General features: G+C 39.5%; 2 protein-coding genes across 2 annotated transcripts; one reads left to right on the top strand and one right to left on the bottom strand.

The window, feature by feature from the left end:
- Positions 1-429: 429 nt before the first annotated feature.
- Positions 430-14,734, top strand: hif1aa (hypoxia inducible factor 1 subunit alpha a). Its single transcript, XM_026339016.1, has 15 exons — positions 430-703; positions 8,268-8,458; positions 8,933-9,084; positions 9,241-9,325; positions 9,919-10,028; positions 10,906-11,108; positions 11,303-11,409; positions 11,530-11,677; positions 11,825-12,192; positions 12,293-12,492; positions 12,575-12,682; positions 12,785-13,041; positions 13,145-13,244; positions 13,328-13,418; positions 13,512-14,734. The coding sequence occupies exons 1-15, from the start codon at positions 672-674 to the stop codon at positions 13,673-13,675; spliced, it is 2,316 nt and encodes a 771-aa protein (XP_026194801.1). The 5' UTR covers positions 430-671; the 3' UTR covers positions 13,676-14,734.
- Positions 13,911-18,561, bottom strand: LOC113147789 (serine protease HTRA2, mitochondrial-like). The gene is made up of 8 exons (XM_026339017.1): positions 17,896-18,561; positions 17,107-17,311; positions 16,566-16,760; positions 16,372-16,404; positions 15,948-16,056; positions 15,773-15,827; positions 15,589-15,684; positions 13,911-15,275 (listed from the first exon to the last, which is right to left on the bottom strand). The coding sequence occupies exons 1-8, from the start codon at positions 18,357-18,359 to the stop codon at positions 15,110-15,112; spliced, it is 1,323 nt and encodes a 440-aa protein (XP_026194802.1). The 5' UTR covers positions 18,360-18,561; the 3' UTR covers positions 13,911-15,109.
- Positions 18,562-18,729: the final 168 nt, after the last annotated feature.

Genomic DNA, 18,729 nt, shown 5'->3' with positions numbered 1-18,729 from the left:
GCTGAGGAGCCTTTATTGTGGTAATTAAGTAAAACACAAACTTTACTTTGACATTTGTGACAATGTAAGAACCTTCTGTAAGAAAAGGCCATAAAATAAACACCAATAAAGAACTCAGACATGCATCTGGTGGTATTAATGAGCTCTACACATTAGACAGACACACACACACACACACACACACACACACACAGATGTGGTCTATTTGGTAGATAGCTCGCTACAGCTTACATTTGACACCAGTCTTAAATGATGTAATTTTGCTAATATAAGTTATAGTTTTAGTAGTTTAGTTAGTATAGTATTGTGTAGTAATATAGTTTATGCAGGAAAATTACAGTTATTTCGTGTCTCCCACATTTGTGCGCGTCCACGGCGGCCAAAGCATGTGACTCCGCGTCCCCGCGGAAGCAGTGGGAGGAGTCAACATTGTCTGTGCGAGTAACCTCTCTCCAGCGTGGCACTGTCCTCGAAGAAGCGGAGGCGCTTTTAGCGGGTCAAAGCTTGATTTCTTTGACCACACATACACAGTGAGGACTCATATGCGACCCACTTAAGGATTTACGCAGTCACATCAGCGATTAACCAAGAGATTTTGGTTTTTTTCTCGACGGGCCCGAATACAGCTTGACACCGATAGAGAGACTCAACTCAGGTCCTTTCGTCCTGACATGGACACAGGAATCGTACCCGAAAAGAAGAGGTAACACCAGCTAGCTAGTCCTGCGCAATATGGTCTCTTGTTGTACAAAGGCTATCTGGACTTTGTTAGTGTTCGGCTGTGATTTGATTGTTATTACCGATGTGATTTTATGTGCTTTATTCCAAGGTTAAATGCTAGTTTACCGTGTTTGGTCGACAAAATGTGCTTGTCTGTGTCGCTTTTAACGTTAGCAGCCGGCTAACCTAGCTAAGTAGCTAGCAGGCAGCAGGAACTAACCAAAAATTGTTGATATGAAACTGTTTATTCTGCAAACTGTCGACGTCAATTAGCAAGATAGTTGTGCATAATGTCAATACGATTGAATTATGCCGGTTTATCCGGATTATTAAGTTTGCTTTAAAACTGACATTAGCCACTAGCGTTGACTAGCTACGTTTTTGTTTTTGATCGGTGTTGACACGCTAAACACAATATTGGGGTTATTTACATTTGTCTTGAACGTGACACGAAGATATCCTTTTACTAGTACAGTGTTTGTGGTGTACTGTTTAGGATTGATGTGTCAACCTTGACGGTATTCAGTGAAATGATGCCAGCGCTCATGTGAGCAGAGCTGGAGTGTGAGGGGTTGTTTCCGTTGAAATATTTAGAGTGTAGGGAAGTTAGCCTTGGTTTGAATTTCTCTTTTATTTTCTGGATTGGTAACACTACATGGTCCAGTTTGATTAGAAAAGTAATTATCTTAGTTTGTAGAAGCCAATTTGGCGGTTCACTGATTCTGCGTCATTTGGGGCTGAGTGAAAGTGTTTTGGGAAGGAGCGATGCCATAAACGGTAGCTTACAGAACAACAGCTCGTTTCTTACTGGGCTGGGTCCTTCACAAGGTCAAAAGACTCAAATGTGAAAGGTGAGAGCCAACAAGTTGAAAAAAGGTTGCAGCTGAAATGAGTTTTTATAAGTAAGTTCTATCTTTATTGCTTCTTTGTGAATACACTTTTAGAAAGCAAACAACAGGTTTGTACAAGTTGTCACTGTTCAGAATTACATAACGAGTTTGATCAACATGTACAAACCCAGTGTGCTTTTATAAGTGTTTAACAACCGATTAACTGTGATTTTAGTTAGTTGCAAACTAATTAATTGATTATCACAAATAAAATGAGATGAGTTGATTGAATTGCATTGGGACTATTTCTAGTTGAGTAACACTGTAGATCAAGTACAGTCTGCACTGAGTGTGATTGACCTTCATAGTGTTTCTTTACATGCCTCAGTTACAACATAGTAATTAGTATTGACAGTAGAACTGGATAGTTTTCGTGTGCATGCTCAGACTCCACATTCAACAGATAACTGTTTAGGGCCTTTGTATCGGAAATAGATATGGATAATAATGAGCTTATATTCATTCTCCTGTGGGCAAAGCTTGTTTTTTGCCCTCATATCAGTCCTTATTCTACTTGGTATACTCGCTTACAGCTATAGCTGGAGAGAACGGTGGTCCTAACAGTAACAAGTGTCACCAAAAGGTCATCAGATGCACAGTTTGTCCAGAGGTAGACAAGAAAGAGGTCATAAAAGTGTTCAACGATTAGATAGAGTCTGAAAAGTAGAATAGGGGAGGGGAGCACTGTGTAAAACGGCAACAATTAAATTTGTTCACACAGGACAACAGCAAGTGCTGTTTTGAAATATGTAGTCGGTAAAATCCTGGTTCAAAAGGCTGCTATGTGATGAATTAACTGAAATTGTGCCATAGTATATAGAGAGAATAGATTTTGCCTAGGTTTTCCTGTTCAGTTTCTGAACAATTGAATTAATATAACATTGATTGTGAATGCTTGCCAAATTTACCATGTGGTTTAACAATTAGTAGTGAATAATGTCTTTGAAACATTTGCAACATCGTCATGAGTTCAATTTGTTTAAGTTCAGTTTCATCCTACATGCTGAACTGTAAGTATTTAGTAAGTTAGTATGATCTTATTAAGGCAAATTTGTGCTGATATTCATTAAAATGTCAATGTCATTAAGTAGTTCCTTGTTATTCTCTTTGCACTTGTCTTGGTGAGAATGTGCTGTTGTTAAGGAAGACTGCAATCAATAGTCTCATACCCTTGTAAAGGCAATGGTAAAATGGTGACATCTTGTTTGGTTACAGTAAATGTATTCAATTTAATCTCAGGACAAAAATCCAAAGTTTTGGACTGGTTTGATGCAGTTTTGACTGGTCTCTGCTATGTGTGGTATTATTTGTGTCTCATCTCTTAATCAGTAGGCCTTGACGTCAATAGGAGTGGCCAAATGTGTGTAGCTATTCACTGACTGGCAATTTTCAGGTTGCCCTGAAACATTGAAAGTATAAACACCATTTGTTCGTGGGCTAGTTAGAACTTGAAAATGAAATTAGGTTACTCGCTGGCACATGTTTGTGTGCACTTTTTCCCATTTCTGTTTTGTAATTTGAAGATAAAAATAAAATGTTTTCTGAAAGTTAGTTTGTTTCAGACTTCTAAATCACTGCTCTCTTTGGTTGTTCATTGTTGCATGCAGTTTAGGCTTTAATTGTGAAGGAAGCTTGGTCTTCACTTGAAGGTAGAAACTTCAAAGGACAGAAAACATTTGCTGCTGTGCAGTAAGATCAATTGCCACATGTTTTTCTTTTGTTATACCATTTTCGTAATAGCTTTGACACATTGTCTCATATACAATACAAGGAAGGAAGCATGAAAACATTAAGCTCCTTACATCATGTCTTTAACATCACCAGTTGCACAGTTCTACTGCTCACTTTCCTACTATGTACTTCATGTTATAATCTTTCTGATATTGTGATGCCTTTTTACAGCAAACATTGCTCAAGAATAGCTGATTTTGTTGTATAAAGACGCTTCCTAAGACCACATGTAGACAACCTCTACATGTTACATTTAGAGTAAAAACTTAAATGCTTTAATGGCTTCTATATACCCGTTTCCAGCACAATTACATTCTCTAGTTTTAATGAATCCTTTTATGTGGCCATACTAAGTATAGTATCAGTTTCTTCAAGACAGTAATTTGAAGATTTTCAAGGAGTATTTGTTTTATATTAGATAAGAGACCAAAATGAGGCTTTGTAAATGGCAACACAGGAAACCCCAAAGGATGTAAATCCATAGGAGACAGATTTGTGCAGTCTATATTGGTGAGCCACACTAGCTTGACCTCTAAGAGAGGCTCTTTTTGTTAAGAATAAAGTGCATAGACAGGTTGAGGTGACATCACATGGGCCACATGTAATCAGTTGAAGTCGTATTTATTGGAAATGTAGCACTGGTGAAGGTTAGGTGATTTTTATTTGTTTGGGCGGATCATGTTGGTAATGTTGAGTATATTTTCCAGAACTAGACGTCCCAGTAGAGAAGGGCAGGCTGGGGTGTCTACAGGAAGTATCAAATTGCAATCATTTTATACTAAGGTCCCAAGCTTTTTCTACATGTTTATGTTACCTTTGCTTAAGAGAATTTCAGATGCAATGATAGAAACCTTCATGAAATGCTGCATGTATATTAAGAGGCAGAATCTGTTTATAGTTCACAAACTGATATTTCAACCCTAGGAGAGTTTTTAACTGCATGTTCATTAGTAAATGTAATTAGCACAGTTGTAGTCATTGGAACATTTTAACAAGACCTGTATAGTTTTATGAAATAAAACTAACCTAGAGTCAAACCAAAATGATAAAGTTTGTCATAAACAAAAGTGAATTTGAAAATGAACTTATAATACTGTCAACACATTAATTCAAATTCCACTAAGAGTATTAGAATGATCCATTATTTATTGACATCTCTGCTGGTAACTCCACTATTCCACTTCTAAATAAGAGCGAGAGAGTGATATTGATTTTATAATTCACTTCAATATGCAAAATGTGTTCAGTGCATCATACTCAGGAAATTAGGGGAGACCCCTACTAAACAGTTTTAAAATTCATCACTACACACGTCTGCTAATGGTTTATTTGACTGTAAAGGGTGTTTACTTACAGCCTTGCTTTGCTTTTTTCCACCATATTGGGTAGAGTTTTTAGTTGTGGTGTTTTCCTATACTGGATTATATAATAGATAAGACAGTGTTTACTGTCACACTAAACAGGAGAGACAGATAGTAAAAACATGTCTCTAGTAAAATAAGTCAAGCTCATAGTAACAAAACACATAATCGACTCTGTTAGTGTTTGTCTAAGTGATTTTTCCCTGTACAGTGATTTCTTCTTTTCTTTTTCCATTAATATTCTGTTCACATGTCACCGTTTACATCTGTGAACAGCTTTGACTTGTTTACATAATGGCACTTATTCTTATTAGAAAACAAATCAAGTCCAATTAAAGTGCGCAAAACTGCAAATGTGGCAGTGTTGGCAGTGAGGTCTGACAAGCACAGCACTGCTGGACTTGAGTGACCATGTGCATTAATAGTGTTATGTAACAGTGGCCTCTCGCTTTTATTTTGACATCAAGGGAACTGTCTTGTTTACATTGCATGCTTCAGGGAAAAAAAGCAGCAATTCTGCGGTTTAGTCTTCAAATAAGATGGATTTTAGCTATTTTACTTTCCATTATTAAATATCACAATACTAAAAAGATACAAAAGTAGTTCTAATAGACAGTTGTGTCATAAGTTTGTTTTTTTTGGCACTAACTTGCTCCTGCAAGTTTCGCTCTTGTTCATTATCCAATTGGCTTCACAGCTTGGATGTAAATTCCGAGGAATTCCGTGCAATCATGTTGTTGCTCTAAACAAAACTAGTTTATCACTTGTAGACCAGTCAGATTATTATAGCCAGTATGGGTGTGAAGGCAGACAAGCTAGCTTTCTTCTGTGTGCAGCCAGTTACACTCCTGCTTTGTTTGGAATGACTGACGTTTTAGCCGCTGACTTTAAGAGAGCAGCATGCACAGAACATGGTTTGGAAGAATTTATTTCTAAAAATAAACTCGTTTTTTATATTGGATTTATATAGTATTGTGGAATCCTATAAAAATATTATAAACTTATGTTGCTGTGCCTAACACCCATAATAGTGTTTGGCTACTAATTGACCAAATGTTCACTTTGGTGGCTACCTGTACAAAATCTAATATAAAAAAAAATGCAAAATTGTTAGTTTTATTGCTCTCTTTCTCCTGTCCACACTGGAGTCTTTGACTCCATTTTGTTTGTTTCTAGTTTCACCTCCAGACATATTTTCCACTTAAAAGGACCAATAAAAACTGATGTGTCTTTTGTTTGTTTTACCAGGTTTGTACCTCTATAATTTTAGTTCAGTATCACTTACACTAATTCTGAACCTTAACTGTAAATTACAGACTGATGCAGTTCAAAAGAGACCAGGTACACGAATTTAATACTTAGGAATCAGAAACAGGAACCATTTTATTTTGAGCATGCCATTTTGGCCTGTGCACAAAAGAGTGGATGCTTTATAAGAGATTACTGCTTCTCTTCTGAATCTTTGGTATCACAGGTGTTTATAGAACTGTGGCATTGTAGTAATTATACTCAGTGGCTGAGTCTGTGAAGTAGTTGTAATATTGCATATAGGAATATAGGCTTAATTAAATGTCTGCCTCTGAATTGTGTCTCTGTGGTGCTGTGTAGTAGTGGAATTTTACAGCTCAGAGTAATGTAACAGGATTTGCATAAAGGCATGTGACACAATGCGATACAGCCACTACAGATGAAAACAATTTGTGTACAGGCTCTCTAAATGGAGTCGTAGTGGGACTACAGTTTCAACAATATGATCATTAAATTCTTAGATATTAGCTTGGAAAAATCACTTTTCTATGGTGGCTAGTTAATAATTGGTGATCATCTCATCTTGCAATAATACATAAGCTTATATTCATAAATGTAGGTTGGAGGTGGGTGGTCAGTTATATTGGGATCTTACAGTCAGAACTGAAAAGGGGAACTTTGTTGATAGAGGGCATAATGGTTGCATAATGCTGTGATCAGCTTTTATTATGCCCAGACATTCTGGCTGCATGCTATGGGGATCACAGAAGATATTGTAAATATGTGTCAGTGGTACAATATGCAAACATGCAGATGAATGTATACACTTTTACATGTAGCTGTAAATAAAATCTAGCTTGAAACATGTTTATGTTACATACATAAACATTTTGAGAGGAGAATTTTTAGTACATGCACAAACAAAAGAAATCTCAGTAACACCCGCTTTGTATCTACTGGCGTCTGTCATCAGATTGTGATTAGATGAACATCAAAAGATATAGAGTAGCATAGAATTGTGTTTGGGCTATTAGTCAACATCTGCTAAGCAGGTTGGATTGGATTGGGTTTTTTCTATTTATTAGAATTGAAAAGCGTTGCCGTACAGTTTGGACAGTGGCCCAATATGCACTGTTTTTACTTTATGCAACTAAGCTGGGAGGTACCTGAGCAATTGTCTGTGCAGTAAATCCTCACACACTTATTGGTGTTTCAGACAACATTGCTTAGTTACTGGCTTCCCAGGCGACACAGACTATGCTCAAACAGATGTGACATGCTTTGCCCCAGAGGACTAACTAATATATTTTGTGTTTGCACATTAGCATTATCTGGTGGAAGGTTTGAGTCTGAAACAAAAGGGACAACCCTGTCAGGAAATATGATACGCTTGGCTAATTTTAGTTTGCAGGTCCATTTTCTTGTTGCAGATCCTGATATAACAATATGACTTTGGTCTGTGCTGTAAGTGCATAACAGATCAATTTCAATTAGGTGCACATTTCAAGGCAAAGGGCTTTTAAAAACTACCCATTTTGTTGTGATGGTGATCCAGTGTCTAAAATGTATTTGAGGGCATGGGATAGTGATCGTTAGAGAGATTGTGGTATATGGATTTGGCAGCAGTTGAGTTGACTAACAGGTACACTGTTGCTGTTGTGTTGAGGATCAAACCTATCTTTTTATGATTGTGGTTGTATGAGCTTCATACGTCGTCATTAATACAACTTAAAACCCAAATCAGTGCGTAACTTATAAGCCAATGTTTGCCCATGGTGCAATAAAATTAATGCTGTGATTTACACATATCATTGTGTCCTTAAGTCTGCTGGTGTTCTTAGTCATTTTAAAATGCTGCCTTGTCTTAAGATGTTGTTAACAGTCTGGGGAGAGGCCTTTAGCAAGAAAACGAAAATGAAGCAATACAAGCGGTTTGCGCTTCATGAATTACTTTACTTTACTTGCCAATTAGTTTGTCATGGTAATTGAGGCTCTGTAGATCAGTTGAGCTGTATGCATAAATATCATTATGATTGGTATTGTACTGTACATTGGCTTTGCAGTAAGAGAAGCCTCAGCCAGTTGCTTTCAGGGTATGGACTGTATTGTGTTTAGCAGCCAATAAGTCAGTGACCGATAAGACCCTCATATATAGTCATTTATGGAAATTGGTCTTGACGAGGATCCAGGGGTGACGTTATGCAGATTCCTAACTGTAATGTGTATGTCTCACTTTTCTAATTCTTGTAATGTGCATAGGGAGCTTAGAATTAGTTTGTGACCAGTCTGTGGCTGACACATGACCTGTTTCCCGCAGGGTGAGCTCAGAGCGGAGAAAGGAAAAGTCAAGGGATGCAGCGCGATGTCGGCGTGGGAAGGAGTCGGAAGTGTTCTACGAGCTGGCACAGCAGCTGCCCCTGCCCCACAGCGTCAGCTCCAGCCTGGACAAGGCCTCCATCATGAGACTCACCATCAGCTACCTGCGCATGAGGAAACTGCTCAACACTGGTGAGTATCTGTTGTTGTTCTACCTGATGACCATTTGCTTAGAATAAATTTGTATTTTCTCAATTTGGTTCCAATGATAATATAATTGTGTAGCTGCTGTTACTTTAGAAGCAGCTTGCAAATGTTAGAGTATTTAAAATATATTTTAATTGAATTTATTTGTTGTAGGAAACAATCACATTTAAAAGAATTTAAATGGCTACTGGTGCAAACAAAGCACATCTGGTAGACAGTCAAAGTAGCATTTTGAGATGCGGAACTGAAAAAAGCAGTAATAGATGTTTCAACACTTAGTCAGCAGCTCTAAGAAATAAAGTGCAAACACAATAATATCTTTGCTGATACACCTGTGGGAGTATTGTGTATGTGCCACAGTGTCCTCACTGCAAACATGTTTTATTTAGATAAGAAACTTGCACCTAATTTGATTTTTTTCCTTTAATGCTCTGCTCTGCTCTCTGTTATCTCCTCCAGATGAATCAATGGCAGAGGAGGAAACAGAGCTGGATATCCAGCTAAACAGCTCCTACCTGAAGGCTTTGGATGGCTTTCTCATGGTTTTGTCTGAAGATGGAGATATGATATATCTCTCTGAAAATGTCAGCAAGTGTCTTGGGCTGGCACAGGTTAGTCTGACTTGTTTTGTTGTATGTCAGCATTAGTGAGATGGATAGGAAATAGAATCAGAACCACTAAAGTTAAGGCCAAGGGAATGATGTTCATGTTCATTTACAATGTAAAGCAAGAGTACTTACATTCAGTTTTTATTTTGTTGGCTGCAGTTTGACCTGACTGGACACAGTGTTTTTGACTTCACACATCCCTGTGACCAGGAGGAGCTGAGGGAAATGCTGGTTCACAGAACAGGTCAGTGACAGCAGCATAAATACAAGCACTCATCAGCAAAGAATTAAGTTCTAGGAAGCTGTTAAAACACTCCTCATTTTCCCTTCAGTTCTGATGGGAGAGTGATTAGAGTTGACTACTGTGTAGACTTAAGTGACCTTTCATTCAGTATTACTGGAACAGTACACTAGCTCATTGGCACATTTCCTGTTTTGCTTGCGCAACACAGTTTAGCCCTGCTCTATCCTAGTGGATAAATGTGTTCACTTTTTGAGGCATTTCCAGTGGGTTAATACAAGTTAATTTAGCAAGAACTTTAATAGCCTTCCTACTGAAATGTTCTTTATAACATAATCTGTTCTAAATAAATTCTATTCCACTTGGCATTGCATTGAGCTCACATTAATTTCATGTCCTCTCTAACAGCTGGCAACTCCACTGTCTTTACTTAAGTTAATGTTGCTCAAACCTTTCAAACCTTAAATATGAACCCTTGACAAATTTACAAAATTCTAAAAAAAAGTTTTACTGTACTTTACTGCGCATAAACATGACATTATACAGCTGCTGGTTTCTCTGTTTAAGCCGTGACTTTCTCCCTCCTGTGATTTCAGGCTCCAAAAAGGCCAAGGAACAAAATACAGAGCGCAGCTTCTTCCTCAGAATGAAATGCACTCTAACAAGCAGGGGCCGGACTGTCAATGTCAAGTCTGCTACATGGAAGGTAAGCCAAGTACGACTAAAGTGTCATTAGAACACTGATGGCCAAAATGAGACGGTGATAACAGTTATTATTATCCTTCTAAACTCTTTAGTCCACAAGACAACAAATACGTAGCTGGGAACATAATAGTATAACAGAACATAGTGTAACAGAATATACTTAAAACACTGGGTGCTTGTTGTTAATGTTTCTGCATAACTAGAAGGGCACAAACTACTCTGCATTAGTCATAGTTGTCAGTCACTTGACTGCCATGAAGCCCTGGAGGACAAAAAACCACTGGACACTCCAGAGAACTGCAGCATGGGTCTGTTAATTTTCCGTCTGTCCGTCTCCAAGCAGTGAATAGTTAGATCAACAGAAGAAAAACAAATATTTGAGGACAAAATGCATGTTTTGGACACTTGTAATCCATCTATATATGGTGCAGTATTTCAGTCCCTGCCAGAGTTCCACTTTTGCGATGTCTTTTACCCTCCAGCTGGACATTCCTGTAATGGTGTGTAAAAATCAGCAGTATTTGGATAATGTAGTGGTCAAAGATGTAGACCAACATGCTCGTCTTAAAGGAAATAAATGCAATTGACACATACTCATCTACATGAGGTGGAGCCATCACTTATGCAAAACCCTTCATTACAAGATCACCACAAAAAATTGAAATGTCAAATTTTCTCTTAAAGATTCATATGTCAAATGGTGTGAAATTGTTTTTTAGTTAAAGCTGTACAAAACATATAAAGGCAGGTTTTCCTGAATTTCATGTAATGATTATATACACAGACATCTAAGTTATTTGTTTTAATTGTTGCTCTGTACAGTCCATGAGGTTCGGAAATTAAAATAGTGTTTTGACCTTTCTGTTGTCTGACTACAGGTGCTCCACTGCTCAGGTCATGTCCGTGTTTATGATATCCACACTGATGATACTACCAACGGGCAGAAAGAGCCACCTGTGCCGTACCTGGTTTTGATCTGTGACCCCATTCAGCACCCCTCAAACATTGAGGTCCCTCTGGACACCAAGACCTTTCTCAGCCGCCACACAATGGACATGAAGTTCACATATTGTGATGAGAGGTGAGTCTGTCCATGTGAGATGACATTATATACCTAAGAAGCTTAACAGGGATCAAGTAGGTTCAGCTTCTGAAGCCACCTGGCATAGCCGTGTTCCTGTTATTACTAAAGCGTCCAGCATCATAGTCACAGAGAGACACCTAGTGTTCAGTGTGCATAATACAGGAAGTCAAACTTTTTTTTTGCTTGTCCAGGATCACTGAGCTCATGGGTTATGACCCAGATGACCTGCTGAATCGCTCTGTGTATGAGTACTATCATGCACTGGATTCTGATCATCTTACCAAGACTCACCACAACTGTAAGCACAGGATTTAAAATGTATAAAATCTTGAACAATCTCCAACTGTGTTATTTCTTCCAAAACCTTGAACCAGATTCTAAATCAATTGTTGTGTTTTTTACTTTGTTTTGCTCTTAGTGTTTGCAAAGGGCCAGGTCAGCACAGGCCAGTACCGGATGTTGGCCAAGAAAGGAGGCTTTGTGTGGGTGGAAACCCAAGCCACTGTCATTTACAACAACAAGAACTCCCAGCCCCAGTGTGTTGTCTGTGTCAACTTCGTGCTCAGGTACTATGAAAGCTCAGAATCACAATTTTGAAGAGATACAACCAGTCAGGTTGCTTAGTTGTTTGTGTAGTGAGATAGCCGAAGGAAATATCAAGAGAGAGAACATGGACTACTCTGTAAACTATGCATTGTCTTTGCCTTTCACAGTGGTATCCAGGAGGAGAAACTGGTTTTGTCACTAGAGCAGACTGTGGATGTAAAGCAGGTAAAGGAAGACCTGCACGAGGAAAATGCTGTAGTGGAAAGCACACAGCCAGATGTGTCTCCAGCCCTGCTGAAGAAGGAGGAGGAGGAGGAAGAAAAAGAAGAAGAGGAGGAGGAGGAGGAGGAGGAGGAGCAGGAAGAAGAGGAGGAGAAGGTCCCAGAGTTGGATGTGATCAAACTCTTCACCCAGACAATAGAGACCCAGCCTCTGAACAGCCTGTATGACCAGCTGAAGGGAGAGCCCGAGGCCCTTACCCTGCTGGCTCCGGCTGCTGGAGACACCATCGTCTCCCTGGACTTCAGCTGCCCTGGTTTGTGGCTCTATAGACACTTAAAACTTCTCCAGACTATAGGTCAGAGTGTATATCCCGGTGAATTAAACCCGTCTAATTTTTTCTTCCTCTCGTACAGATTCAGAGATCCAGCTGCTGAAGGATGTCCCGCTCTACAATGATGTAATGCTTCCCTCTACCAGTGACAAATTGGCTCTGACTCTTTCCCCACTGCCACCCAGTGAGCCTCTCAATGTCACCACCACCTCTGAGGATGCAAAGTCTGAGGTCTATGCTCCAGCTCCATCCACTTCACCAGCCAATTGCAGCCCTTCAGAGGTAGGACTACTGCGCTTTTACCATTTACCCTCTTGCTGAAAGTACTGGAAATTGAATGACCTTTGGCTTCTCATCTCTTTAGGACTTTTGTTTCACCATGGACTCAGACATGAGCTCAGATTTCAAACTAGACTTGGTGGAAAAGCTGTTTGCCATTGATACAGAGCCCAAGACTCCATTCACCTCACAGGTAATAATGTCAGGAGATACTGTAGATTTTACTGTATTTACACTCATCTGATACAGTAAAAATGTTTTGTTTAGATTTATTAAACTTTTTTCTCTCCCTAAGGCGATGGAAGACTTGGATCTGGAGATGTTAGCTCCCTACATTCCTATGGACGATGACTTCCAGCTGCGCAGTCTGACCCCAGAAGAGCCTGTGTCTTGTGGTTCAGTCAAATCTCTTGATAGCTCTCCAGTCCATGTCACGCAGGATCTGACCAGCTATCCCAGCTCCCCATTCAGCACACCAGGCAGTCGCACAGCTTCCCCAGCACCACCAGAGCCAGTGAATGCCCCTCATCTTGCCACCATCATTGCTAAAAAGTAAAGTTTCCAGACTAAATATTAATTTCTTTTGTAGATGGAATTTATATCATTTTTAATTGGTATTTTTCATTATTTAAATGTCAATATTGCTTTGCTGTAGGACCCCGCAGTTGGACAAAGAAGTCTCCCTCAGGACCCTGGCAGCTCAGAACGCACAGCGCAAAAGAAAGCTGGGTGACATAAAAGAGATTATTGAACAGGCAAGTCCTCAACTTTCAAACATGGTTTATAGTTCTTACCCTATATGAAAGGTTGAAAGTCTTTATTTGATTTTTCTCTGTAGGGTCCTGTGGCTCAGGAACAATTGGAGCAGGGCAAAAAGCTGAAGGGTTCACAATCGGGAACAACCAGGACCATACTTCTGCTGCCTTCAGGTGAATGAACAGAATCTGTGATTTAAAACTTTGAGTTGTGGTCTGAAACAAAAAATCCGAAGAGTCATAACTTGGTATCTTGTGCTTCCTTAGATTTGGCAAGTCGTCTGTTGGGCACCACATCCGATGGCACCAGTTCCCTCTTCACCCTGCCGCAGCTAACTCGCTATGACTGCGAGGTCAACGCCCCCCTGCAGGGCCGTCAGTACCTGCTGCAGGGAGAGGAGCTGCTTCGGGCACTGGACCACGTTAACTGAGTCAATGCTTAGCCTGCTCACCGCTGGACTAGACTGGACACTACAATTTGTCCCTCACATTGTCACTCCCTCTTCAAGACACCACCCACCCTCCTAACCCCACCCCACCACCCCTTATTTATGTATCTGTTTGAGTTTGATTATAGTTTGGCTGCTGTTTGTGCACATCATGTGATATCTGCAGCATTCCACCGTGACAAACACCATAGCAGCATCTGGGTTTTTGGTGCAAGGGATTCAGGCATCGTGAGATGTCCAATTGTCATTTTTTGTTTTGTTTTTCTCTCTTCTTGAGAGTGTCTCAGCACACAGCGCCTCAACAGATGACCCTTTTCCAGCAGGTCGCCACACAACCTGGCGCTACTGCCAGCAGTGTATTGTAAGCTTCAGTCGCACAATTTATATTTTCTTAAAAAGAAAAATATTACCAGCAATATATATTAAGCCTTTTTAAAAGTAGTTTTAATGGGAATTGAACTATTTTATTTTTCCTCCTATACTTGTATGTTGTAGTACTCGTACTTAACAAGATGTCTTTAGTCCAAAAGTATGAACATGTTTAGACCTAATGTGGTTTGAATGTTTTCTCCATTTAATATCTACCAGTCTTTGAGGTAAATGCATTTAATTGTGTAGCAGTCCAGTACATGTCACTTTATTACTTTACTGTAAGTGTGTGTGTTACTGTACATATACCAGGGAAATTTTACTTTACAGAGTATGGCTTCACGGCTTTGACTTGTACTCTCAATGAAATTGGAGAGTAATCTCTTCACTTTATTTGTTTGCTTCTCATCATGGACAATTGGCATTTTTCTCTTAACATGAAGTGAATTCATGTTTTTGGTTTTTACTGTGTGACATACTTGGAGCAATCTGTTTAAATAAGTGGGATCTCAGCAATTCATATTTACTTGTGCGATCATTGTCATCATAGTAGCATTTGTGAGTTGTTTGCTCAGTTAATGGTAGTCAGTGAAATATCATTGATCCATGCCATATTGTTGGGTCATTCATGCTTCTTGTTGCTGTCTAACATTAAATGGCTTTAATAAAGTACAATATTTCAAGTTTCATTATTTTACAAAAACAGCTGAAGTTCACAGAGTCATGCCTTATTTTGTTTTACTAAGCAAGAAGTTCTATATAGAGGTAGAAAATGTGTTTGTACTCAAAGATACCCGGTAATAAATACTGAACTGTTTATCCATGAACAGAAGAGACAAATGTTGAACTGCTGAAAAGCTGCAGTTTTACTTTAGGATGGCAATACTGTCATGCCTTTGTAGCATCATCAAAACATTTACTAAAGTTGCTGGAGCACATAATCAATATTGTACATTAAAAAAACACCTAACCCCATTAGGTTTCACAGTTTTCTGTTGTTAGTTGTCCATGAGGCTAACGTTACAGTTAACCAGGAAGAGGTTTGTGTCACTCTGCGTACTCGGGACTCATTTGCAGTCGAATCAACTGGTGTCCTCTCTGCACCACCATGGTGATTTTGCCGCTGTTCTGGACGGCCTGATATATCTCCTCTGAAGCGTTCACCCTTGCACCGTTTATCTCCACCACGATATCTCCTTGTAGCATTCCCGCTCTAAAACAAGTAGACCGCAAGTCATCCTACATACATGTCAAACTCTTGAACTATTATATGAACAATGCTCAGACAGTACAGAAACATACCCCTGAACTTTTAGGCTTAATTATATGCACACAGGTTCTGTATGATAACATGTTTGACTGTCACTATCTATATTAAAGAAAAACGCTCACTAGCCACTTTATTAGGTACGCCTACTTTTACATTATAATTTCTCAGTTTTTGTTGAAACTGTCTGTATTAAGCTGCATGTTTAAATAGTAAGCTTTACCACCAACCCACATCCACCTTAGCTTGGACCACTTACCTGTCAGCTGGGGAGCCTGTGATGACTCTGTGAATCAGAATGCCATGCGTCACGTCTGGGAAGGATGGGTCTCTCCACTTCAACTCAGCAATGATGCTATAACAAAGAGGTCAGAGACACATCTGGATTTAGACACAGTGGTGCATTCGGTTTTAACAGATGTTTCTGATTAGGAAGTATTTACCTCGGTGTCAGTGTCAACATCATTACTCCAATGTAGCGTCGCTTTGCCTCAGAACCTTGGAGAAAGTGAACAACGGCATTGTACGTGAATATTCTTTCTTAATAAGAGAGAGCAGGAGGGGGCTACAGAAAATATGGTGGAAACAAAGAGGGTATGATGTGTGGCCTGTTCTTACTCTTTCTTTTCGCCGCTTGATCTAGAAAAAGTCTGACGCGGTCAGATGGAATAGCAAAGGAGATCCCTGCAGTCACTTTCATGGTGTTTATGCCGATGACTTCACCGTCCTATATTAGATAAGATAAGAGATAACACATTTAGATAATGCGAAATTAGACTAAAGTCCAGCCAGCTACTACAGTACAGTTGTACTTTAAAGAAAACAAAAAACACTGCATTGTATGCGTTTTATCAATCACACATCATCATCAACACTTAAACAGACAAAAACATGCAACAATCTGTAATAAAAACATGAAGGAATATTATATTTAGTGTAACTCCAGTAAATGAATCTCCATTCAAATATGTAGTGACTGTCAACATGTTTTGCAACATCTGATGTTGTGATGATAAAGATCCTAACAGGATCTGTGACTCACCAGGTTAATAAGGGGACCTCCAGAGTTTCCAAACTGCAAAACAAAGTCACATGTGACGTTGAAAAACAAAATCAGACATGTCTGAGTCACTCTCGATCCACTTCATGATTACACAACATTTAGAAATACTCTCACCCAAATAGCAGAAAGTATGTTAACAAAAAAAGAGATACACACATAATTGATTTACTCACATCTATGGTTGCATCTGTCTGTATGTACTCCATGTTGGAGTGGGACAGGCCCAGCTCTCTGCTGCCTCTCTGTGCTGAGCTGACGATTCCTGATGTGATTGTATTCCGTAAGGAAAACGGACTTCCCATGGCGACAACAAACTCTCCTTGTCGAACATCAGCTGACCGACCGAGCGTGAGTGTGGGTAAAGGATTCTACATGACCGGTGAGATGAAACAGAACAGAAACAAAAGAGAAGGAGCAGTTCAACAGTACATCAACCGATACAGTTTCCTGTATATGCTGTATCCTTCCCAACAAAACAACCTTATACATAGGAGCAACAGAGGATTAATTAGCTTTACAATAGTCTAAAAGCTGCTTAAAATCAGCATTAGCCATCACACTTGTTTAATGTTGATGCAGAAGCCCCTTTGAGTGCCCTTCATCTAATTTCCAATTTACATTTGCTTTCATTTTGTTCTTCTTTTTCTTTTTTAAATAAAATATATGACTGAAATGGAATTCCCTCTCCAAATGTACTTGTAGCTTGTTGCTCACCTTTGCAGTGATTTTGATGGTGGCAATGTCTGCTACTGGGTCAACATCTTGCACAGTGGCATTGTACATCTCTCCGTTGGTGAGCTTCACACGGACACCTCTCTTGTTGGCCACAACATGGGCATTGGTGACGATGAGACCATCACTGCTGATAATAAAACCAGAGCCATTGGACACTGGGACTTCTCTTCGTGACAGTGGGTGTCTGTAAAAAAGAAAGTGACATGTTTGAGTCAATACACCTAGTGGGAAAAACATTATTCTGACTCTTTGGATTTTGGGGGTTGTGGAAGTCTAAATCTCCAGTTAGCCAGATGGTAATCCAATCTGTCTATCACCTGACTCTAATTACTCATGACAAAAAGTTCTGGTTATATGATAGAAAATAATTAAATATCTCTTTTCTACATATTATTTTTTAAACTAATGCCCTGATCCAGATCTGGGAGGAGATCCCCCAAGAAACCATCCGCTGACTCATCAGGAGCATGCTAGATGTTGTCTGGAGTGCATACAGGCATACAGGAAAAGCATTCTTATTACATACAAATACAAATATTTCAATGTATATTATCAAAGATAAAATAAATGGGGGATTTAAATCTTCCCTTAGTTTTATTTGAGCATTTATTTTCCAGTCAACAATGCAAATGCAACGTTTCTATCAAGCAACTATTTTTTCTTTATTAGCTGAATAGGAGTTTTACTTGTTAGTTATAAAAAGCTGTGTAGAACAGTAGATTCTAAATAATAATGGACATGTTTAAGTTAACTTTTCAGTCAACTCACCTGTCCACGATTTCAATGTACACCACAGCTGGAGTTGACTTTTCGACCACATCTGCGATGAAGTTGTATTTATACCGGGGGCTGTCAGGTTTAAAGGGAGAAGCGCACTGAGCTGAGGGCAGGATGAGTTGAAGAAACCGTGCGGACACCGAGGCTCTGCTGTCGGTCACTTTCTCGTCTTGTTTACTGTCCAGAAGCGCCGCGCCACACAACCCCAGACCCACGGACACTGACTTGATCAGTGAGGAGCTGCTGCTCTTCCTACCCCGACCACTTCCTCTGTCCCAAGCTGGGGCTCTTCTGTCCAGGCTTGTGTCTCCCTCTGCTCCTCCGAGGTCACTTATCACAGCAGCGGACACCCGGCTGACCGTCCTGTCCGTCAAGGACTTGAACCCACGGCTCTGATACAGAGTCTGTGTCCTGAGTGCTGAGAGAAAACACCTATTGACAGCAGCTGCTGCCATGTTGCATCACTTCAGTCACACCGGGTTCAGGAGTTTCGGACAGCCAATCTACACTTTATAATAAAGCGAATTTTCAATACGAGCGGTCTGATTGTATTAATTAACAGTCTCTGTTCAGTTAAATAAAAAGAACACACTGATCTTGGATTATACTGACACCTACACCAGTCACAGAGTCACTGACTGAAGGAAAAACCCTACTCCGGAAGTTGGATTTAGCTTCTTCTTCGCCTAACATTTAGCTGTAGAAGGTGTTCGTCGTTCTACCGCCCCCAGAGGAGAGAAAAGGGATTATACCAACAACAGACAAATATTAATTAAATATTTGTATATATAATACATGAAATAAATAATAACATTGAATAAACGG

The sequence above is a fragment of the Anabas testudineus genome, chromosome 22 (genome assembly GCF_900324465.2).
Source record: "Anabas testudineus chromosome 22, fAnaTes1.2, whole genome shotgun sequence".
Taxonomy (NCBI): domain Eukaryota; kingdom Metazoa; phylum Chordata; class Actinopteri; order Anabantiformes; family Anabantidae; genus Anabas; species Anabas testudineus.
The sequence above is the reverse complement of the archived record's forward strand: the minus strand, read 5'-3'. Positions and strand labels throughout refer to the sequence as shown.